A 21,201-nucleotide genomic window follows, 5' to 3' on the forward strand; every position below is an offset into this window, starting at 1 on the left:
CAATGATTTCAAAATAATATTGTACATATATATTTGTATAACATTGTTTAAAAACAATTGCTTTTCATCAGAAATGAAACCATGATTTCAACGTCAATTATACGTTTTATTATGTTATTAATAAAAAACAAATGATGTTGGTATAACAATATTTGATACAATAAAGTGTATAAAAAGTGAAAAATGAATAGTATAAATTAAAGTTAATACCAGTAAAGTTGTCGAAAATAAAATCTTTATAATTAAATGGATCTCTTTTTCATTCGACTACAAAAGGAAGACTTTTTATATTTTATATTTATTTGATAAAATGTTCTTAATATTATACAATGTGTCGATATTATACTATAAAGATACATACATTTTTTATTTATTAGGTGTCTCTTGCTTTGCTATTTTGTGTGCATTCAGATCATTTTAAATCTATATTGTTACTTTTCAGTAGCTATATAATGGACGGACTTAACTTGCCAACAAAACTTACAGATCTTACCTTAAATAACAAAAAAAAAACTGCATACATAATGTACCATCTCAGAGATAAACATCGTAATTTACGAGGTATTCTAAACAGTTGACATTCTGTTTAATTTTATACCAAGTAGACAAACAAGCATACGGCCCACATGTGATAAACAAACTGTAGAGGTTTTTAATTTTCGCGGACGTTTCAAATTATGTTACAATGTCGCTCTTCAGTCGGTTGGTGACCAAGGATCATTGGAACATGATTCGAAACGTCTAATATATGTAAAAGAGGTACGTTACGTGCGCCTTTAATACCTGTATTATTTATAAAACGTAAAAAAAATTAAATAATTTTTACGTCATAATAAAACGAAACAGCGATAGTTTTTCGCACGATAAAATCGGATTCGCATCCGCGCGTGCCACGCTACAGGGGCTGGATTATTATTTTTAAAATCAAAAGTTTTGCATCTACGTCATTGATCTTTCAAACTAACCGGCCTTTGCTTTCTACGTCTAAAGAAGTCAAAATAAACATATGTACCGACAGCAACAAACGCGGACCCAAAAACATGAAGTACCGTTACATTATTTTTAAAAACTACAGATGAGATAAGTAGTGAGATAAATTTTCTAACAGTCAATATGAAGGTGACAGTCACAGAAGTCTCCTTAGTTGCCAATTCATGTACAGAATGTGTGCAGTAAAATTGGGATATGATATTTAAAGCTATTAGGCACCATATTTCTTTTGGCAGACTTATTGTGGTGCTGTGAAGTTGTGGTGTAATCGTCAGGAAGAATGGAAGAGGTAGACAGTGGGTGTAGAATAGCATCTGGAAATACAAATTTAGATCATTATTTCTATGAATTGGTAGGGTTACAACATGAATGGTTAACAAGATGCTCACTTACTTGTTTTGCATCCAGTATTTAGTTAAAAACAAAAACAACTACAGTTTACAAGTAATAACTGAATAAATAAAAGGTTCAAAAATTTACATTTCATCATGCCTCAAACAGCAGTTAGGGCCCGTGCACGACTAGCGAGTAAAAGTCGCTAGCCGTCGGTCGGTGGCACGCTGCATTGCGCTGTTTAATAACATACCTTCGATCCTATTAATATCTTACTTGTTAAGAAGAAAATTTAAGCTCCTCTTAACCTGACTAGCCCAATTCATGATCATGGTCATATGTGCACCACAGCTCTTCAACTAAGAAATGCGGACGCAAATTGAATTAACACCAGGATGATAATTATGTAGTCCTAAACATATACTTACCTCATCTGGATGTTTGCCATACTTTGAATAAAGCAACTCCTGTTGCAACCCAGTAAAGGCACCAGTAAACAAAGTTATCAACAGAATGAAGACTCCAATAGACCAGTACAGGAACTTCCCTTTATTTTCTTCAGTGGGTGCACCTCCATACATGGCCAGCCCCACACCAATACTTATCAAAAGAGATCCTATTGCATTATTAAGTTTTGGCTTTTGTTTTTTCACACAGCAATAAACGAACATGCTGGCTGGAGATGAAGCTGATCTGAAACAATTTAAAAGGAAAAAATAATTTTGGCATAGAATATACAGCTCCACTTGCTATCTTTGAAAACTGTCACTGCCTCTGTACATTAATTTTTTCATACATGCACACACACATTATAATATCCTAATTTCTGCTTTCCATACCCACTTTCAATAAAGCAAGTTCACATATGTATATGTAAGGTCAGCCACAACTTCACATTGGCTCTATTAGATATAGTTTGGCCATGTAGTAAGATTTAAAACCCAATACTCTTGGTTGGGATTAAATTCTTACTTCATACCCAAACTAGTATATTAGCATCTATATACTAAAGGATTAAATTTAATAAACAATATTTACCGTATTATCATATGCAATGTAGACGGAACATGCAAAGCATAAACATAATTATTGGCAACACTTGTAACAAAAAACAATGCAATTAATATTATATATTGCTTTAGAGGAATATGAGGTTTTATCTGTAAAAATAAATTTTGAATTTAGAAACACATTACTCTGCATATTTTCACTTTTATTTCTAACATAATTAGTAATTTACAAGAGATTCGTCTTTATCTCATGTCATCAATTTTTGCGGTCTTATTACTTTTATTGACTAGAAAAAGCCAAATATACAGCAAAATCAAATTGTTATATTAAGTTGTAACTCGACTTACCGTTCCCCATTTTACAGTTACTATTAAACCATGTAAAGAGATAAAGAAAAACTGTAGAAATGTAATCAAATTAGCACTGTGAGGAACCCATGCCATTAAAATTTCCATAAGAAAAGCGCTCGTACAACATCCAATAAAAACTTGTAAAATAAGTTGTAAGGAACGCATGGCACCGTAAAAAAATATGTGCACTTTATTTATAAAGTGGTTTAGAGATGACTTAAATTTTATCAAATTATTATTTAATCGAAATTACATAAATATCAAAAATAATTATAGTTTATCACTTGCGGAAATAAATTACAAACTTTTTCTGTTGACGTCAGATCAGATGTATCTGACAAGCAAGTGTCATTGTCATAAAGTTGCCACGGAGCGGTTTATTTTGCCTGATTTTACCAACATAAATTTTGGGAAAAAATAGAAAATTATGACAAAGAAAACTTTTGTGCCTTTTTTAGATTGCTTTGGTACCTGTGATTTGTAATCTGCTAGACCGAAATTACAAAATTATTTTTCCATTGACGGTTACCTGCCCCTTATTCACAAACGTTGAAAGGCTGTTGAAATGTTGGCAATACAAATTATTATTTTTTATTTACTTAAGTTTGTGGCATTGGCATTCCAAGTACAAAATATGAGTCCACCCTTAGGATTAATTTAAGGTTTATTATGCTTCAAAATGCTGATTCGGCATAAATAACCACGAAGAAAACGCAGGCACAGGAGACGCATCTTTTTTTGATCTTTTTGTAATGGGACCTCGTTTTCTTTTAACTATAGGGAGCAAAACAAGTTCCGGTTGTGGTCCGTTCCTTGGTCTACATGACACCGTTGTTAAGGATACTGACTCAAATTTAGCCGTTCATCTTGCCGTGCCTAGGCAATCAGATGATGATATTTCATATCCACTTAGGAGGTATTTCAGCTCCAAATATGGTTTCGAATAAATCCAAACCCAACTTCTGGCGAAAACGCGTTCCTTGCACCCGCATCTCTCTAGTACATTAAATATTCTGATGAATCACGAGGTCATCCACAGCCACATTCCCTTGACCTTCCACCGGCAGAATGTATTACACTGAAAAACCCTATTCAAATACAAACTACAAACAAAATTTACTGGGTACAAAATTTAGAAAGGTATGTTAAAATTAAATAACGAATGAGAGAAACGAATAATTCAAAAACAATCTATGTACCTACCTACTGTATTTATTTATATTTTATGTTTTTATCGTGCCACTTTACAAAGGAAAAGGGTCACAGCTGGACTGCAAAAATTATCGTGGTATAAGCCTGCTTAGCGTCGTCGGCAAATTGTATGCTAAGGTATTGATTAATAGAGTCAGGAATGAAACTGATGACAAAATATGGGATGCTCAAGCGGGATTTCGAAAGGGAATGGGATGTACTGATCAGGTCTTTTCCTTGCGGTGCATAGCCGAAAAGTTTTTGGCCAAGAGTCAAAAAGTCTATTGCACATTCGTAGATCTGGAAAAGGCCTATGACAGAGTTGAGAGGAATGAATTGTGGTCAGCACTTTCTATGCATGGGGTGAGCAGTCTCTTAATACGAGCACTGAAATCCTTATATGAGGATTCGAGTGCTTGTGTCAGGATAAACGGAGCGCACACTGAGTGGTTTAAGATTGAGAAAGGCGTTAGGCAAGGATGTGTTGCGTCACCGTGGCTGTTCAACCTATTTATGGATAGCTGTTTGACAGATTTGAAAGAGTCTAAAAGTGGATTAAGGATGAATGAGTTACTCGTCAAATGTCTGCTCTATGCCGACGATCAGGTTATACTGGCGTCATCAGCGGAGGAGTTACAGGAGATGGTAAACTGTATGCATGAAGCTTTAAAAGAGAAAGGAATGAAAGTGAACGTAAGTAAAACTAAAACACTGGTTTTTGAAATGGAGAAAGAAATGACAGCATGTAATATTTTGATTGGAGGAGAAAAAGTGGAGCAAGTGAAAGAGTTTGTATATCTAGGATCAAAGTTTACATCAGATGGCAAGTATGATAGTGATATTGAAAGGAGAGTGAACGCGGGGAACATGGTGAATGGAGCTTTGCATGCCTTTATGAGCAGTCAGAAACTATCCAAAAAGGCTCGACTGGCTGTGCACAGGGGCGTGTTGGTCCCGACTGTAAGGGTGATGTATGGGAGTGAAAGTTGGGTATGGCAAAAGAAGCATGAAAGCAGAATAAATGCAGTGGAAATGAGAGCGTTAAGGAGTATGATGGGTGTGAAATTGAGTGACAGGATAAGGAACAGCGTGATAAGGGAATGTTGTGATGTGAAAGAAGATGTAGTTACAGGAATAGAAAAGGGTATGTTAAGATGGTTCGGTCATGTGGAGAGGATGAATGAAAGCAGGTTGACTAAGCAGATATACAAGGAGAGTGTGGAGGGAAAGGTCGGAGTGGGAAGACCTAGACGAACGTATCTTGATCAAATTAAGGACGTCCTGGTAAAGGGTCAGGTCAAAAGTACCCGAAACCGCCGAGCTTGTATGAAGAGAGTTATGAATGTGGACGAAGCGAAAGAAGTATGCAGAGATCGTGGCAAGTGGAAAGAGGTAGTCTCTGCCTACCCCTCCGGGAAAGAGGCGTGATTTTATGTATGTATGTATGTTTATGTTTTTATTTTATTTTTACAAAACACGTAAAATAAATAAACATAGGCACTTATTAATGAAAAATCGATCTTTTTATTATTCGGGTCGACTTTTTTAAAAATTCGGTATATAACATGAATGTTCGTATATAATGTGAATGCTGCAAGAGGCGACTAAAGGAATGAGCTCATCTGGTAAGTTCAACAACAATAATCCAAACTGGGATAGATTTATCTCATAATAGGGTCACGGAGGTCAGGCGGAAATCACTTCGTGTACCCATCGGACTTACCAAACCATGGATTATGGTCATAGATAAACCCCGGGCTCCTTTTTAGACAGGTGCAGACGCAATTATGATTTTTGTGGCCCAAAGAAGTACATATACCTATGAAATTAAGTTAAATAAGCTAAAGTTGAGGAAACTCGTTCCGTCTATTAATTTTTTAACTAACATAACACTTACATACAAAGATTATGCAATATATTGACTGTTTGTGACATTATTGGCTAGACATCATATAATTTGGTTCATGTTTTGAATACAAATTCTAATTCACCCGGAAAATATAGTACCTAACCGAGACGGCGCGTGAGTATTAAATTAAACTTCAGTCTGTTGATCTGGGAAAGTTATATAAACTCATTTGATACGAGTTCTTCGTAAACTGGTTTTAAGGTGAATAGAATAAGGGACCCACTACCGGGTCGCAACAGAAGCGAGCCCAGTCAAGACACGAGCCGCAATCGAGTTTTGAATCGATATTCGCCTCATTCATTCCAACAAAACTCGAGTGAGACCGCTTTGCCGCGTAGAGGCGTATGGACGTGCGCGCGACTCTAAAAATGTACCGAATTCCGAATACGCGACGTTTTTTCAACGAGTTTGTGTGAAACTTATTCAATAAATAAAAATTGTGTGTTACGTGAGTGTTACAACATTGTGGTGTGTTTTGTTACGAAAAATATGATTTTTCTTTACAATCGACTACACAATGCAAACGATTTTGAATTTTATTTCAACTTATAGTGTGTGCGAATTGGTACTGTTAAAAAAATGTTAACAGGATTTATTGTGGTTTCTCTTCTAGTTTTTCACGCCATCCCGTCAGGTAAGTTTTTTGTGGGTAATTTTAAATTAATTTGATTGCAATATTTTTTTGTACATATACGTAGAAATATACATGTCTTGCTTGGATCAATGAATAAACTTTTGCCATGATAGGTACCTGCTAAAATACATTTTCGGCAAATTTCTACGTCAATCTATCTCTGTATGCTAAATTATAATTAAAATCCGTTTATTGTTTTTGAATTTTTTTAATTCGCATTGCATGCAGCCCTGACGAGTGCAATCTATTTGTTTGTTTCTCAATTCCATGAAGCCATACAGATGAACGTAGGTAGCCTTTCTTTTCAAGATTTTTGGCTCTCATAAGTACCTACAACCTACCCAGGGCAACCTACCTAGGTAGGTAAGTAGTAAGTTTATACGTACCTATACCTATCTGAGTAGGTAAGTATTTTTCAAATGTCATTTTCTGATCCATACTTGGGTAGATAGGTACCTACTTAGTATTTTGCGTGTTAAGAATACCTACCTATATAGTAAAACGCATTTTTTAGTCGTGTATGTATGAGATCACAGATATATTATTAACATCTCTTAAAAAAATATGATTCGTTAATTGAATTGTTTACATTAACTTAAACTTATTTGCTTGGAGCGATGGGTACAATGCCACAACCTACCTACCAATAACACTTCCCTTATGTACCTATAGTAAGTACCTAGTTAGTTACCTAAAAAAGTTTGTGCGAAGGAGAAAGAAAGTTTTTTTACATATAAAATTAATAAATGGTAAATATAATAACTAGTTACATCTACTGGATTATAACGTAGTTACCTATATAAACTATATGCATATACTTAAGTAGGTTCAATATTATACTGATGATTAACTTTTGCCAGTCGTTTGCAGGGTTAAATTATTATTTTATATCTAGTTAGGTGCTACCTACCAACCTTCAACTTAATTTTGTTTTCACATCCAAATAAATTACAGTTTTTGGCAAAAAAGTTTCATTAAATCACTTCAACACTTTCAGAATTTTTTTCATTGCATAAATGGTTGATAGTAGGTTGATACCTTCATACCTTATCAACGTTCGAATAGACCCCAAAGAAGGAATCCCGGTTCCGCCTATAAACAGAACTAGGAGTTGGTTTAGTCACATACCTATTTACAGGAAGTGTCTAACTCTATGGTAAAGCTCTGTAAATCACCGTAACCACAAATTTCCGGAACTACTGGATTCGTGTGGTATTTAGGATGATTTACCTCATCAGCTGATAGATAACTAATAATCTTAGTTATTAGTGGGAATGATAAAATAATATCAATATTACGTTAGGTATTTCAATGTTCACCACAAAACGGTAATAGAGAGAAAATTTTAAAAGCGTTGGTGGTTGAGCAGTTTAATGTGCCACACTCAAAGGGGCACAGGTTCAAATGTATCCCATAGCACAGTTGCAAAAGTTCCAATCCAGCGGCCTTAATTATGTACCTACCAATGACTTATCCTACAATAATTCGATTACTAACCGATGCTCTTACGATAAGGGAAAACATCGTGAGGAAACCTTTATCTACAGGCAGCTGGAAATGTTTCCATGATACAATACAATAATCACGAGTCAAGGAAGTCGCTTTGTGTAAAAATCTGACTGTCCAATCCTGTATCATAATCAAAAGGCACACCCTGGGCTCTTCTCCAGAGAGGGGAGGATGAAACCAGGACCAACGCCAGGAAGAAGAAGAAATCTTCTCCATTAAGTATTTTCTAGAGGGCTTCTTTTTAAATACTTTTGTCTCTCCCTTATTGATACTAGTAGTTAGATCTAGCGAGCTAGTACATACATACACATAGTTACATCTTTATTCCTTAAAGGGTAGACAGGGCTCATGATTTAGCGAGTTAATTTCATCAACTTTTATGTCTCTTAAATGCAGGTCACAATTCATTTAAGACAGTGTAATTCCTTAATCATATGATTTTTATTAATTCAACATGACTCTTCGATATCATTTGGGAACGACATTACACTAATTAACACAACTTAGACTTCAATTACGTTTAAGTACTCGTTAAGTAGATATACAAAAGCGAGGTGGATATAATTAAAAACTAATAAAGACTTGATAGTTATGTGTCAGATTAATCCGGAATTTTATCATAATTTCCAAATAAATAACGGTATTTAACGTAAATGATTTTTGGTCATTTGTTTAATTTACAACTTCATACTTAGATAATCACAAATATTACATAATTATTACTTAATCTGCAGTCATCACAGATATAAAATTAGTCATAGTACTTTTTAGCCTCGTCGAGATGGACATTTAGATATATAGAATTTCCCTTTATGCCTGAGTGATCAGGCAGGTTTGAGGTGAAACGGTCTATAAACAAACACACAAAAATCTAATAAAAAAAATCATTCCAAAAAATATATATATTTAGTTGCCTTAGGGTACTGGGTTCATTATTACGAGGGATAGGCAAAGACTACATTTTGCCACGATCCCTGCATACTTCTTATAGAGTAAGATCCCAGAGCCGTAAGACACAACTTATTTTCTAAAGAATGGATCTTTCGATTCTCAGTAGTCTTTCATGTACTTTTAATACCTGCATGTTTGTGAGACTTGCCCGGTGACACCTGCGCAGGTACCAGGCGAGAAAGGTAACTAAAAATCACAGTTACTTAACTTAAATTTTGATGACTGATTTTTATATATATTTTATAGACTATTACTCTGAAGTCATATCAGAGAAGTCAGACGCTTTCCATGCGCCAGAACTTTTGTCAGACGCTTTAAAGTTCTATCAAAAAAAAATTAACTTAATTTATTTTTAAATGTCTGACTTTTATATATGTTATTCAGATAACTATTACAAAGTTGTATTAAATCAGTCAGACAGTTTGTAATGACCAATCACCCCTTAAACACAAGAATTACTCAGCCTCGAGTATGAGCGCGATAGCACAATGCGCATGCGTGTCAGAGTAAAATATCTAATATTTAAAAAGTACTTACTGTTTTCAATTTCATATTTTTGCATATCTATTCAAATACGATGAAATTTATAATTAAAATAATCATTTTTAAAATAATATAATATATTGCATATAAATAGGGGAAAATGAATTTTTTTGTAGCAATAGCCTTTCAAAAAGAATGATTTTTAATTTATTTAAAAAAAATATATCTATTATAATAATTTCAATAAAAAAATAATTAACTATGATTAATCAATTGAATAATTATTTTATTGTCTCTTTATCATCTTCATCATCAAAATAATCATTTGAATTTTCATCATTTATTAAATCTCAATACTGTCTACTCAAGTCATCGTCCTCATCATCAGTTAGATTGTCGTTGCTGGCAGAATATTCCGTAAAAATAAAATCATAAACAATTAAAAAATAGTATTGTAATAGTAAACCTATAACATATAAATATAAGTGAAAGGCGACTAAGGGATAGGCTTACAAACTTGGGATTCTTTTTTAGGCGATGGGCGAGCAACCTATCACTATTTGAATCTCAATTCTATCATTAAGCCAAATAGCTGAACGTGGCCATTTAGTCTTTACAAGACTGTTGGCTCTGTCTTCTCCGCAAGGGATATAGACGTGACCATATGTATGTAGTCTACTTTAATTTCGACACCACCGCAACGGCTTCGATGGTCCAGTGGTTAGCGCGTGAGACTGTGAAGTTGGGGGTCCGAGTTCGAGTCCCAACAATAACAAGATATACATATATTAATTTTTATTAAAAATATTTTTTTTTGTGTTGTTTGAGTATTTATTAAAAAAACTGAAAATCAAAATACTACATATAATCATACGGTAAAAATATTTTGTCTGTACATTTAATATTTTGACTGAAACAAATAGAGAATTTTTTTTACATTTTTATTTATATATACAGTATGCAATATATTATATTATTTTAAAAATGATTAATTATTATATTAATTATAAATTTCATCGTATTTGAATAGATATGCAAAAATATGAAATTGAAAACAGTAAGTACTTTTCAAATATTAGATATTTTACTCTGACGCGTATGCGCATTGTGCTATCGCGCTCATACTCGAGGCTGAGTAATTCTTGTGTTTAAGGGGTGTTTGGTCATTACAAACTGTCTGACTGATTTAATACAACTTTGTAATAGTTATCTGAATAATATATATAAAAGTCAGACATTTAAAAATAAATTAAGTTAATTTTTTTTTTATAGAACTTTAAAGCGTCTGACAAAAATTCTGGCGCATGGAAAGCGTCTGACTTCTCTGATATGACTTCAGAGTAATATTCTATAAAATATATATAAAAATCAGTCATAAAAATTTAAGTTAAGTAACTGTGATTTTTAGTTACCTTTCTCGCCTGGTACCTGCGCAGGTGTCACCGGGCAAGTCTCACAAACATGCAGGTATTCAAAGTACATGAAAGACTACTGAGAATCGAAAGATCCATTCTTTAGAAAATAAGTTGTGTCTTACGGCTCTGGGATCTTGGACTATTACGCTTCATCTACATTTTTAAGTCTTTTCATGTAAGCAAGCTCGTCGATTTCGGATAAGTAAGATATAAAATATTACACTTGCAAGAATATTTCCCTTATAAACAAAGCCATTAACCGGGTCATGCCAGTCAGTCAGTCAAAACAATGGTCATGCGGTCACCAACGTGCCATTTTTTATCGCTTATTCCCACGATTACTAATTGCGTTGAACTGCAATACAGATTAATATTATTAAATAACTAAACGAGGAATTGCATATATTGTTGCACATAATATTAACAAGACTTTCGGAAAAGAAGGGCTTAGGACGAACGGTCCTTGATCAATCGGGGATATTCTATTAATAGATTATTTAACATACATACATATCATCACGTTTATATCTCTTGCGGGGTAGATAGAGCCACAGTCTTCAAAAGAGTGAAGGGCTACGTTCAGCTGTTTGGCTTAATGATAGAATTGAGATTCAAATAGTGACAGGTAGCTTGCCCATCGCCTAAAAGAAGAATCCCATGTTTATAAGCCATTTTCTGTTTTACGTTCCTCAACGATTTGGCAAGGTTTTTGACTTAAATATTATTAATAACACTCATTACAAATTGGTGGAAAGGTGTCGTGTCATCAATGCCAAACTTCTTGCGTCATTGTGTAGCAACGTGTGGGGTACATTCACGACATAGGTACTCTTACAACAAATATATGTATCTCTCTCTCTATATATAATATAGAGAGCAGAAGTTATAGTTACTTTGGTATAAACCCCTAATCGTAACACAATGTGCAGAAAATAATCGTTGAAAGAACAGGAAACGTCTATTCTCGGTTGTAAATATAGAAAATATAGTTTGGACTTTGAGTCGGTTAAGAAAATACTCTCGTCTTTCGATCGCGCCATTGCATTAGGAAGCTACGTTCATGAATATGTTATTACGAACTGGAAAACAAGCTATAAACATAGATGAGGATTTATTTTTGTTTTATCGACGGTACAAATCTATTAGAGCAAGAGCCCGTGAACGCCAGACATACCTTATTTTGTAAAAGCTGAAAGTTTCTGTAAATTTGCCTCTAGTACAGGTAGGAACGATCCCCACCTATGGTACTCAGGCAGTGGTTGCTTTGGCAGGTAGCAGGTAATAAAGGTATACTTTTTTCAACCTGAAATTCGTTAATTTGTAAAGCTCAATTTTTTGATATTTTATCCGTAATAATACACAAACTCGCGTTACTCATTGCCAGACACGTACTATGCAAGAGTTCGGAGTATATGTAGTAACTGGAGCGAGTGGGACAGAGTGTTCGGTTTCTTGCGACGTTTCATTGCGCATCAGCTGTCGTTTATTTTAGGGATGTGACCTGATGAATCAATCCTCAAAAAATCGATCTTTTTCCAAAATGTTTTTTACACTGTAAGTATAAATCAAATTCATAAAAAACAAGACAAATGTTAGAATTAACGATCTTTTTATCAAATTCTTTTAACAATTATTTTTATTACTATTATCATCAATGTATCAGATCAGGTAGAAAACAAAACATTTATTTTCAAATCTTTTTTAATCAAAAACAATAAGATAATTTGACTTAAACTCTGTCCCACTCGCTCCAGTTACTACATATACTCCGCACTCTTGCATCTTTTGCTCACTCCAATGCGTCTGGCAGGATAATAGAACCTTCAAAACTGTCTGGCTACTTCAGAAACTTTGTTTGAATAATTCCCCAAAAAATATGTATTAAATTCAGATTTTACAAAATGACGTAAGTAGAGTTACAAAATATTATAGTTTAGGGGTGTCTGGCAAGGGGTTGCAACCATAGTACGTGTCTGGCAATGAGTAACGCGAGTTTGTGTATTATTACGGATAAAATATCAAAAAATTGAGCTTTACAAATTAACGAATTTCAGGTTGAAAAAAGTATACCTTTATTACCTGCTACCTGCCAAAGCAACCACTGCCTGAGTACCATAGGTGGGGATCGTTCCTACCTGTACTAGAGGCATATTTACAGAAACTTTCAGCTTTTACAAAATAAGGTATGTCTGGCGTTCACGGGCTCTTGGGCTATATCCACAAACCTATAAAGGGAACCTAATCCACAATGTTTGTGACCGCTTCTTCTGCACTGACGCTTTGTCAGTGGCAGTAAACTTAGGTTTAAGTAATATATTCGATGTCAACCAATGTTGTGAAACAAAAAGATATGATATGACAATAATTGTGTGATGTTTGAATGATGTCCTATAAATAACAAATGTAAAAAAAAGTTGAATGGATCATGGTTACATATTTAGTTGCTTGAAAATGTTCAGCATACTCGTCAGTTATGTTATTCCGATTCCACAGCTCACAGATATGTTAATACTAGACGCCGCCCGCGACTTCATCCGCATGGAAACCCAATCTCGCGGGAACTCCGGGATAAAGTAGCCTATATGTTATTCTAGGTCTTCAGCTACTTACATACCAAATTTCATCGTAATCGGTTCAGTTGTTTTTGCGTGAAAGATTAACAAACATCCATACTGACATACTCACAAACTTTCGCATTTATAATATTAGTAGGATTAAACAGATTTGTTGTGATAAGGATTTATTTACCAGTTGTCAAGTATCCGTTTCCTAACCTTCGAGAAAAGTGGCCACGACCAAGACCTTGTGGAGTTCACAGTGGACGAACTGTCACGCAGCCAAACACTGGTTGTTTTGGCTGTACGTCATAAATGTTATTTATAGGGCGTTGAGATGTGGCTCCTGTTCCAAATTGCTGGGGATGTACTCACATGCACCACGAATTCATCCTACTAATATTATAAATGCGAAAGTTTGTGTGTATGTCAGGATGGATGTTTGTTACTCTTTCACGCAAAAACAGCTTAACCGTTTACGATGAAATTTGGTATGTAGGTAGTTGAAGACCCAGAATAACATGTAGGCTACTTTTTATCCCGGAGTTCCCGCGGGATTGATTCCACGCGGACTAATTCGCGGGCGGCCTCTAGTTAACTTATACTCGTAAATGTGAATATTTTTATCGGTGTGTGGATGTGTGTTTGTAACGTTTTTACGCAAAATATAGTGGGCGGATTTTAATGAAATTATACACTGACAGATATAACCAGGCTTAACATAACGAGTACTTTTTACCTGGAATTACCATGGGAGATAACTCCGTGACGCGGCTAGTTATTAAAAATTTTAGGTAAGATGGAGGGGCGTTGCTTGCTTTTATGAACAGTCAAACAAGTGGTTCAAAAAGATCTTAATACGAATGCTTTGGACACACTCAGTGCACAAACAGTTTCGGCAAGGGCACAAAGACTTTGCCCATTTAGTTTATCAGGTAACGTATTTTGCTTTTTATTTAACGTAATGGTAACATGGTTACTATTTATAACAAAAACTTTATTATTTCCAACATACTTATCTGTTTGTCTTAATGTGTATGCCACATTGTCATAAAGTTTGTTTTATTAAATCATGCATGATCTATAGTTTTTTCATGCTACTTTGAGACAGCTACATTAGTATTCGTTAGTGTATAGTCACTTTTATCTTTTATAGCAGTCAATTTAATAAATGCATTGTGAAAGTGAATTTTGCGGTCCACTTTCTCGCTCCAATGGTATGTGGGTGTACTTATGCGAAATATAAAAAAAAATCTGTGAGATAGACATAAGGAGACATACAGATAGTATGTCCTGTGTACTATCTAACATTTTATTTTGTTCTTAGTATTTTTACTGTAGAATTAAGTTCATATAACGTGTAACTTTAAAATAAAAATCTTGATCTCTGAATGTTGATCGTGTGAGTTTTCCCTAACGATAAGACCACGTGTTCCGCAGACAGTCTGGCAACGTATCCGAATTTGCTTTCAATCACCTACATTTTTTTTGTATTTCTTTCATATTGTTAAATATTGACACAGGTATAGTAAATGTTCTTATGTCAATTTTATTTATGCCGTGTTTATTATTAGATTTTGGCAAGACGCTTGGAACAGCCATTAAAATAGATTTTTCTGCATTCAGAACCATTAACATTTCAAATACTGAAACAGTCTTAGTCATAATATTTTGTTTCTTCTCGAGATTACTTCTATAACAACATGTTGATGTGACTGCTAAGTACTAATTTTAGATACTTAGTTATTTTATCTTTTTGCCATTATACATATACTATTTTAAATGAATTTTAAATCAACATCTTTACACTAATCGTCCTCTAGACATCTGCTTGAAACATTTTCAGTGTTTCTTCTGTACTTGGCCTAGATATTGAAAATATTTTTGATTGACATCAGAAGAAATTATCCAGTGAAAGGATGTTCCGAGAAGTGTTGTCCCAAATATTTATTATCACAGTGACAAAAAGACGTGAGTGTTTAACAATTCAAAGAATTTACATAAGGATAACATCCGTCTCCCAATTATCATGTGCGAGATGATTCGATTGTATGAAATACACAGATTTGGGGCGTCGGACAACCGGTTGTGACTTGTGAGTACTATCAACCTTGAGCTTTTCGCCAAAATGTCACATTTAGAACTGGTTATCTTGAAACAATTTGAAAGGGATCTTTTGCGGTCCGAAAACATTTAAAACCCATGTAGTAATGCAATGTAAACAGTTTTATGTGCTCTGAATACTTTGTTATTGGAACGTTGTTGTCATATTTAAAGAATTTAACGGTTTATTTATAACTTGTTTGTGTTTTCCTGTTAGTTTTTTTAAACTGTTTTTTTTTATTTTACTATAAGAGTAGTAAAATTTTCAAAAACAATGTCCAAGTTTGGTTCTTGTAATATCACAATAAGCTGAACTTAAAATTATCGTTTTATTTTTATATTTGATCGGGGTTTTCCCGTATATAAATATAATATCGAATTTACCAGATGCTTCTTAGATCAGTTCCGAGTATAAATTACGTAATAAAATGTTGTAATTAAAATATTTTTTAACCTTCAACGCCAATTGGATCAAATAAGTCGACCTCTGTTTACGACGTGTCGATTTTTGTCGCTCTGTCTACTTGACTCCTTAATTTGGAGGTCAGCATTCAATCATTTGGACTATTTTTAAGGAGCAATCAGCGAGGTACTAGCCAAACATTGATTAATTACTTGATTTTGATAGGATTTGTCACCGATTCAGAGAGCAGCCAGCTTATTAGAATAGACCCATTTTATTGCTTCCAAAAACAACAGTTGTCTTTAATGAAACTAGTTCTATATCAGTAAAAAAAAATTATAAGCGTGTCGGTGCCACGCAGGCGGCCGTCCGTAAAAACTTTGCCAAATATTTTTCTCCATTCTATCTAGGTTATTTCAAAGGACCAACGTTAAAATTTCATAACTTGGCGTAGGAATAAATTATTTTGAAACACTTAACAGAACTGCGTTACGAATCGATTCTACGTGCATTTCTGAACAGAATATTAATTCCATAGTTCTTGAATGGTTTCCAAAGTAAGTTTGGTAAGTGGCAGGTCATAGGCAATAAAATACATGCGTTTGAAGAAATAACTGGTACAATGTTTCATTGTTTCAAGTAATTACGTGCTCCGGAGTACTCTGAGACAAGGGGTCACTGGGACATAGTAAGGCATAGTTTTTGCCTTGATTTCAGTTAAAAAAGATAATACAATGTCCGTATCAAAGTTTAGTAATAGCTTAGTTAATATATGATAAATGTTAATCGATATTCCGCCATTGCAAGTGCAGATTTATTACTTTTCTATCTTTGTACTATTTCTTGTAACTGTGTAAATTTCTTTGTCGGAAACCACAAGGCATGTCAAATCAACTGCAACTAAAGAAGAATCTCACGAGCTCCATGGAGATACCAATTCTCCACTTGTGCAATTAGTGCTGCATTCTGGGTCTTGACTGTGCAATCCAGGCATGTAGGTCTCTTAGACGGTACATTCCCATGTGATAGTTCCCAGGTCCCACAGTTCAACGGGACCGTTTGATGACACACTTGTTGCATGCAGATTCGCTTGGCAGACTTGCGATTGTGTAGATAATATATTTTATGCAGTCGACATGAATAGAAATTTCTCAACGAGTTTCGTTTGCCAAATTATTTACTGTTTAATAATATTATTTAGGTTTAACAATCATAGCGCCATTGTTATTTGATGTTTTGGAAATAAATAGCAAAAACTAGATGCAAATGTAGATCTCAGTAATTTGATGGTAATTTTGTATGCGAAATGTGTTAAAAAGTGACATGCATGGTTTCGTATATTTTAATATGGACACCATTGGACAGGCGGTATCTGAAAGTTTTGGACAGATTTTATTCCTGTTTGAATGTTGGAAAGAGAGTTTTCTGAGTAAGGTTTAAAAATACAAATAGAATAACCGTTGCTACGAATATGGTATGAGGTAGCTATTTTTCTCAAACCTGGAAAATATCAGATTCTTAACACGGAAACCCTTTGTTCTTTTCTTTATATTGTTTTGATTTATTTACTGTTGAATAATATTTACAAAGAAGATAATTTGCTACTGAATTTTTAAACATCAAATAATAAACCCATTACTTATCGCTACGGGTCGGCTTAGCTGTCAATAATATATCTAACTGATTGTTTTAATGATGTCCTTTCTTTGTGTTTGATTAAAGTATGACAGCAAATGATAGCGGCAAGGTTAGTTTTTATATCCGTTATTATCGTATTTATATAGCAGTGCAGTTTCTTACCGGAAGAGTAAAGAAACATTTACTTTCGGGAGGTAACTAAGGTAGAAAACACTAGTTGTGCATACAATTATAAAAAAAATCACCAATTAAAGGCCTGATAGTCTGATTTGATTGCCCAGTGTGAGTCAATTACACTTCCGTTATAGAAACAATCAAACAATATATTTTTGGTAGGTAAATTTATATTTTACAGATTTGACAGGTCAGAGGGTTGGTGGGTAGTACGGGTAATATAGAATTTATCTGCTGATTCCAAGATAAATTCAAAAGTTTAAATGTAACGTTAGTGTTGGTTGTACTATATTAAAATACCGAGCTGTAAAATTTGTCAAAATATCCGTTGAAAAAAAATCTGTGTACTACCTTCCCTCATTAATTTTATTTAATCTGTGACCAACATCATTGTTACCGTTAAATTCAAATTACGATGTACAATTCACAATTTAATTCAATTTAAAATTGATTGTAAACAAACACTAAATAATAATAAATGCTTAATGAGAACCATGACCGAAACAATAGGTACTAAATAAGCAAATATGAGTGAGATACAGACAGACAGACAGTAAACTGTTCAGTTTATGTTTACACACGTTCTTTATGACCTCCCTGGTGCAATGACTTCACATGACCTGATGATTTATCATATAAATGTTACAGTTACATGTAACGTATTTTATGTTCTTGTCATGTAGTACTATTGAAAATAAAAGGTGATAAATTTTCTAGGCTTCCATTACTTTGTCACAATGTAAATCGCAAATGTTATATAAGGCAAAGAATTAGCACTAATAATTAGCTAATTAAACAAACCTTGAATTTTCAGTTTTTAATTTTGTTTCAGACGGGGAATTCCATTTTATTTTAAAATTAATACCTAACTTACATTAAAAAATAGACTATAAATTTAAAAATATCCAGTTATTTTCATTATGACACTAAAAAGCTTGTCTGTGTATGAAGTAACTACAATTGAATTAAACAATAAACCCTTTTCAGTATTCACCATTTTAGTCAAAGTTCTTGAATCTGTGCAATGCTTAGAATTTTCTTGGTAATTGTACATTCGAACTATGTTTACCATCAGCAATTCTTACGCAAGGCTGTAGTTACTTACGAGTACATCGCTTAAAATAGACTTAAGGACTCTAGTTAAGGAGCTTAGCTCCTATTAGAATCGCTAAAAATAGACGTTAGTGCTTCTACTTAAGGCTCTGCGCCAACGCCAATCCCCTGTTTGGTTTCCTTCCACCCAAAGGTTGACTGGAAGAGATTGCATTAGCGATAAGTCCGCCTTTGTACCATCTCTGTCTGTTTTGTACTGTTTTGTATGTTTTACTCTTATGGTGCAATAAAGATTTTTATCTATTTATCTTAACTTGAAGGGTTATTTTACTGTCTATTTTATTGTATTATTTTTAAGTACGTCATGTGTATGATAAGTACTATCGTATATGACTATAACATTAAGAAAATTAGGTTTTGTCTGAGGCTTACAAGTCATTTATGAGTCGTGAATGCAGAGACATCTACCTTTTGGAATTAAATATTTTCAGGTGATACCTGAAACGTTACAACATACCTACTAACAAAAAAATAACAGAGAGATTAATGAAGGGTTTGCTCTTAAATTAAAAAAGAACTGAAAAGATATTAAAATAAAGGAATAAGACAACTAACGCTATATATGTGAAAACGTATAAAAGAAAATTAAAACTACTTATATGAGCAGTGTGCTTCCTACAACGCAATAAGTATTTTGTATAATAATAAAAAGATAATAGCTGCGAAATGCATATCAAAAAAAAAATAATCATATTAGTTATCAAAACACTAAACTCAATCTAATGTACACTTTTGTTTGTACCTTAAGTTGTATAGCCAAAAGCGGCTATGTACAAAAATAAAACCCGACTCATAGGACGCTTAACTTCATTAGGACGAAAACTTAACGACTTGTTAAACCTACATATATTAACACTTAAGGATTTCGTTTACATCAACTTGCTAATCAACAATGTACCTATATAATGAGACATTTTTCCTGATATACGACCAGAACACGAATCCCTTAGGGTAAATGTTAACATAATAATAAGAAATGCGATTGCCAATATTTGATTTGAGGCACCAAGTCGTAATAAAAAAGAAAAAGAAACTGATAAAAGAACAAAATTAATTGAAAACATAGAGATAGACAAAAGTAATTGACGTTACCAGACTGCATAGTTTATCTCAAGTGGTTAAAAATAGAAATGAGATGCTATATTTAATTGCGCGTCATTAAAGTTAATGGTCATTGAAAGTGAAGTGTATTTGTATATTGGAGAAAGTGTGGCATTTCTATTGACACTCGTTACTCGCTTAAATCATCATAAAGTGTCATTACGAGTTGTCAGTTGCGCGAGGCATGATTTTCGTCTTTGTTGATATAAAATTGAAAAACTACAAAAAACAGGCACTAATTAGGTTATAAACAAAGATTTTATCAGTTGGTCTTACTATAATTATCTATTCAAATATATCTTCGAAGTTTTATATAAGAGGACACTGGCAACACAGTGAACAATGCAAAGCCCCAACCGCTGAATCTACAGCTGAACATCACTTTATAACGAAACCAGTAAGTGATATCGTTTGATATAATTCAAAGCCCGAAACCTCCTTTTATTAGGAACTCAATGCTTTGGTGAAGAGCCCCGATTTCCAAAAAGTTACCAACCGGCTGTACCAGATACAACATACTCTGGTCATGATGATGCCACTTGGTTGTTTTTCGCGAAAAATGTCACGGTTTTTGCCTGTCTGCAAAAGGTGGTTACTGTTTTTATCCCTCCGTCACATGACGTTGCTGGGACAACAATAGAATAGGTAAGCAGCGGAATCCGCCTGAAGGTCGATAGACTGAAACGATAAGCGGCATTTTTTGCTGATATACTAACAGCCACTGTGATTGAAATACTGGTCGTATGCGTAGAAAAGACCTTTGTTTGGTTTGATACAGTCTTTTCTACCTGTTAGAGTGACGTAGGAGTACCTAATCTATTTTTTGTGTACTTAATTTCATTAAATTGTCCAAGTTTTATTGTGCCCAAAATTCAATACCTACTCCAACCATTTTTAACTTTTAAACGCATGTTGCAAATGAAGGGATTTTTGTTAATTTTTTTGTAATACATGACTTTAGTCTAGTATCGGGCATCGTAAATGTTTGTTAAAATACTAATAATCACCCAAATAAATCTGATCAATGCGATCTCAATAAATATAAATAAATAAAATAAATATATACATGACAAATTACACAGATTGAGTTAGCCTCGAAGTAAGTTCGAGACTTGTGTTACGAGATACTAACTCAACGGTACTATATTTTATAATAAATACTTATACAGATAAACATCCAAGACCCAGGCCAATCAGAGAAAGTTCGTTTCTCATCATGCCCTGGCCGGGATTCGAACCCGGGACCTCCGGTGTCACAGACAAGCGCACTACCGCTGCGCCACAGAGGCCGTCTGCTCAATGAGTTTACTAAAAAGCTTTTGTATTTCGACGCGTTAG

The 21,201-nt window shown here is 34.0% G+C and overlaps 2 protein-coding genes across 2 annotated transcripts in view; one reads left to right on the forward strand and one right to left on the reverse strand.

Moving 5' to 3' along the window:
- Positions 1-95: 95 nt before the first annotated feature.
- On the reverse strand, positions 96-3,001 carry LOC106129434 (UDP-xylose and UDP-N-acetylglucosamine transporter). Its single transcript, XM_013327994.2, has 4 exons — positions 2,682-3,001; positions 2,362-2,483; positions 1,752-2,016; positions 96-1,304 (listed from the first exon to the last, which is right to left on the reverse strand). Exons 1-4 carry the CDS (start codon positions 2,847-2,849, stop codon positions 945-947), a joined length of 915 nt encoding a protein of 304 aa, XP_013183448.2. The 5' UTR covers positions 2,850-3,001; the 3' UTR covers positions 96-944.
- Positions 3,002-6,101: 3,100 nt separating this feature from the next.
- Positions 6,102-21,201, forward strand: part of LOC106129400 (uncharacterized) — a 57,358-nt gene continuing 42,258 nt past the window's right edge. The window contains exon 1 of the mRNA XM_013327954.2: positions 6,102-6,418. Coding sequence (XP_013183408.2) covers positions 6,364-6,418 — 55 coding nt within the window. The 5' untranslated portion in view covers positions 6,102-6,363. The remainder of the gene's footprint in view (positions 6,419-21,201) is intronic.

This window comes from Amyelois transitella, chromosome 4, assembly GCF_032362555.1.
Source record: "Amyelois transitella isolate CPQ chromosome 4, ilAmyTran1.1, whole genome shotgun sequence".
In the NCBI taxonomy this organism is placed as follows: Eukaryota; Metazoa; Arthropoda; class Insecta; order Lepidoptera; family Pyralidae; genus Amyelois; species Amyelois transitella.

What these genes read in the sequence shown, in the direction of transcription:
- LOC106129434 (XM_013327994.2), bottom strand. Translation starts at nt 2,849, where the DNA reads ATGCGTTCCTTACAACTTATTTTACAAGTTTTTATTGGATGTTGTACG. An exon ending in TAACTGTAAAATGGGGAACG is followed by an intron (nt 2,484 to 2,681) that starts GTAAGTCGAGTT and finishes TTATTTTTACAG; the next exon opens with ATAAAACCTCATATTCCTCT. An exon ending in ACATTGCATATGATAATACG is followed by an intron (nt 2,017 to 2,361) that starts GTAAATATTGTT and finishes AAATTGTTTCAG; the next exon opens with ATCAGCTTCATCTCCAGCCA.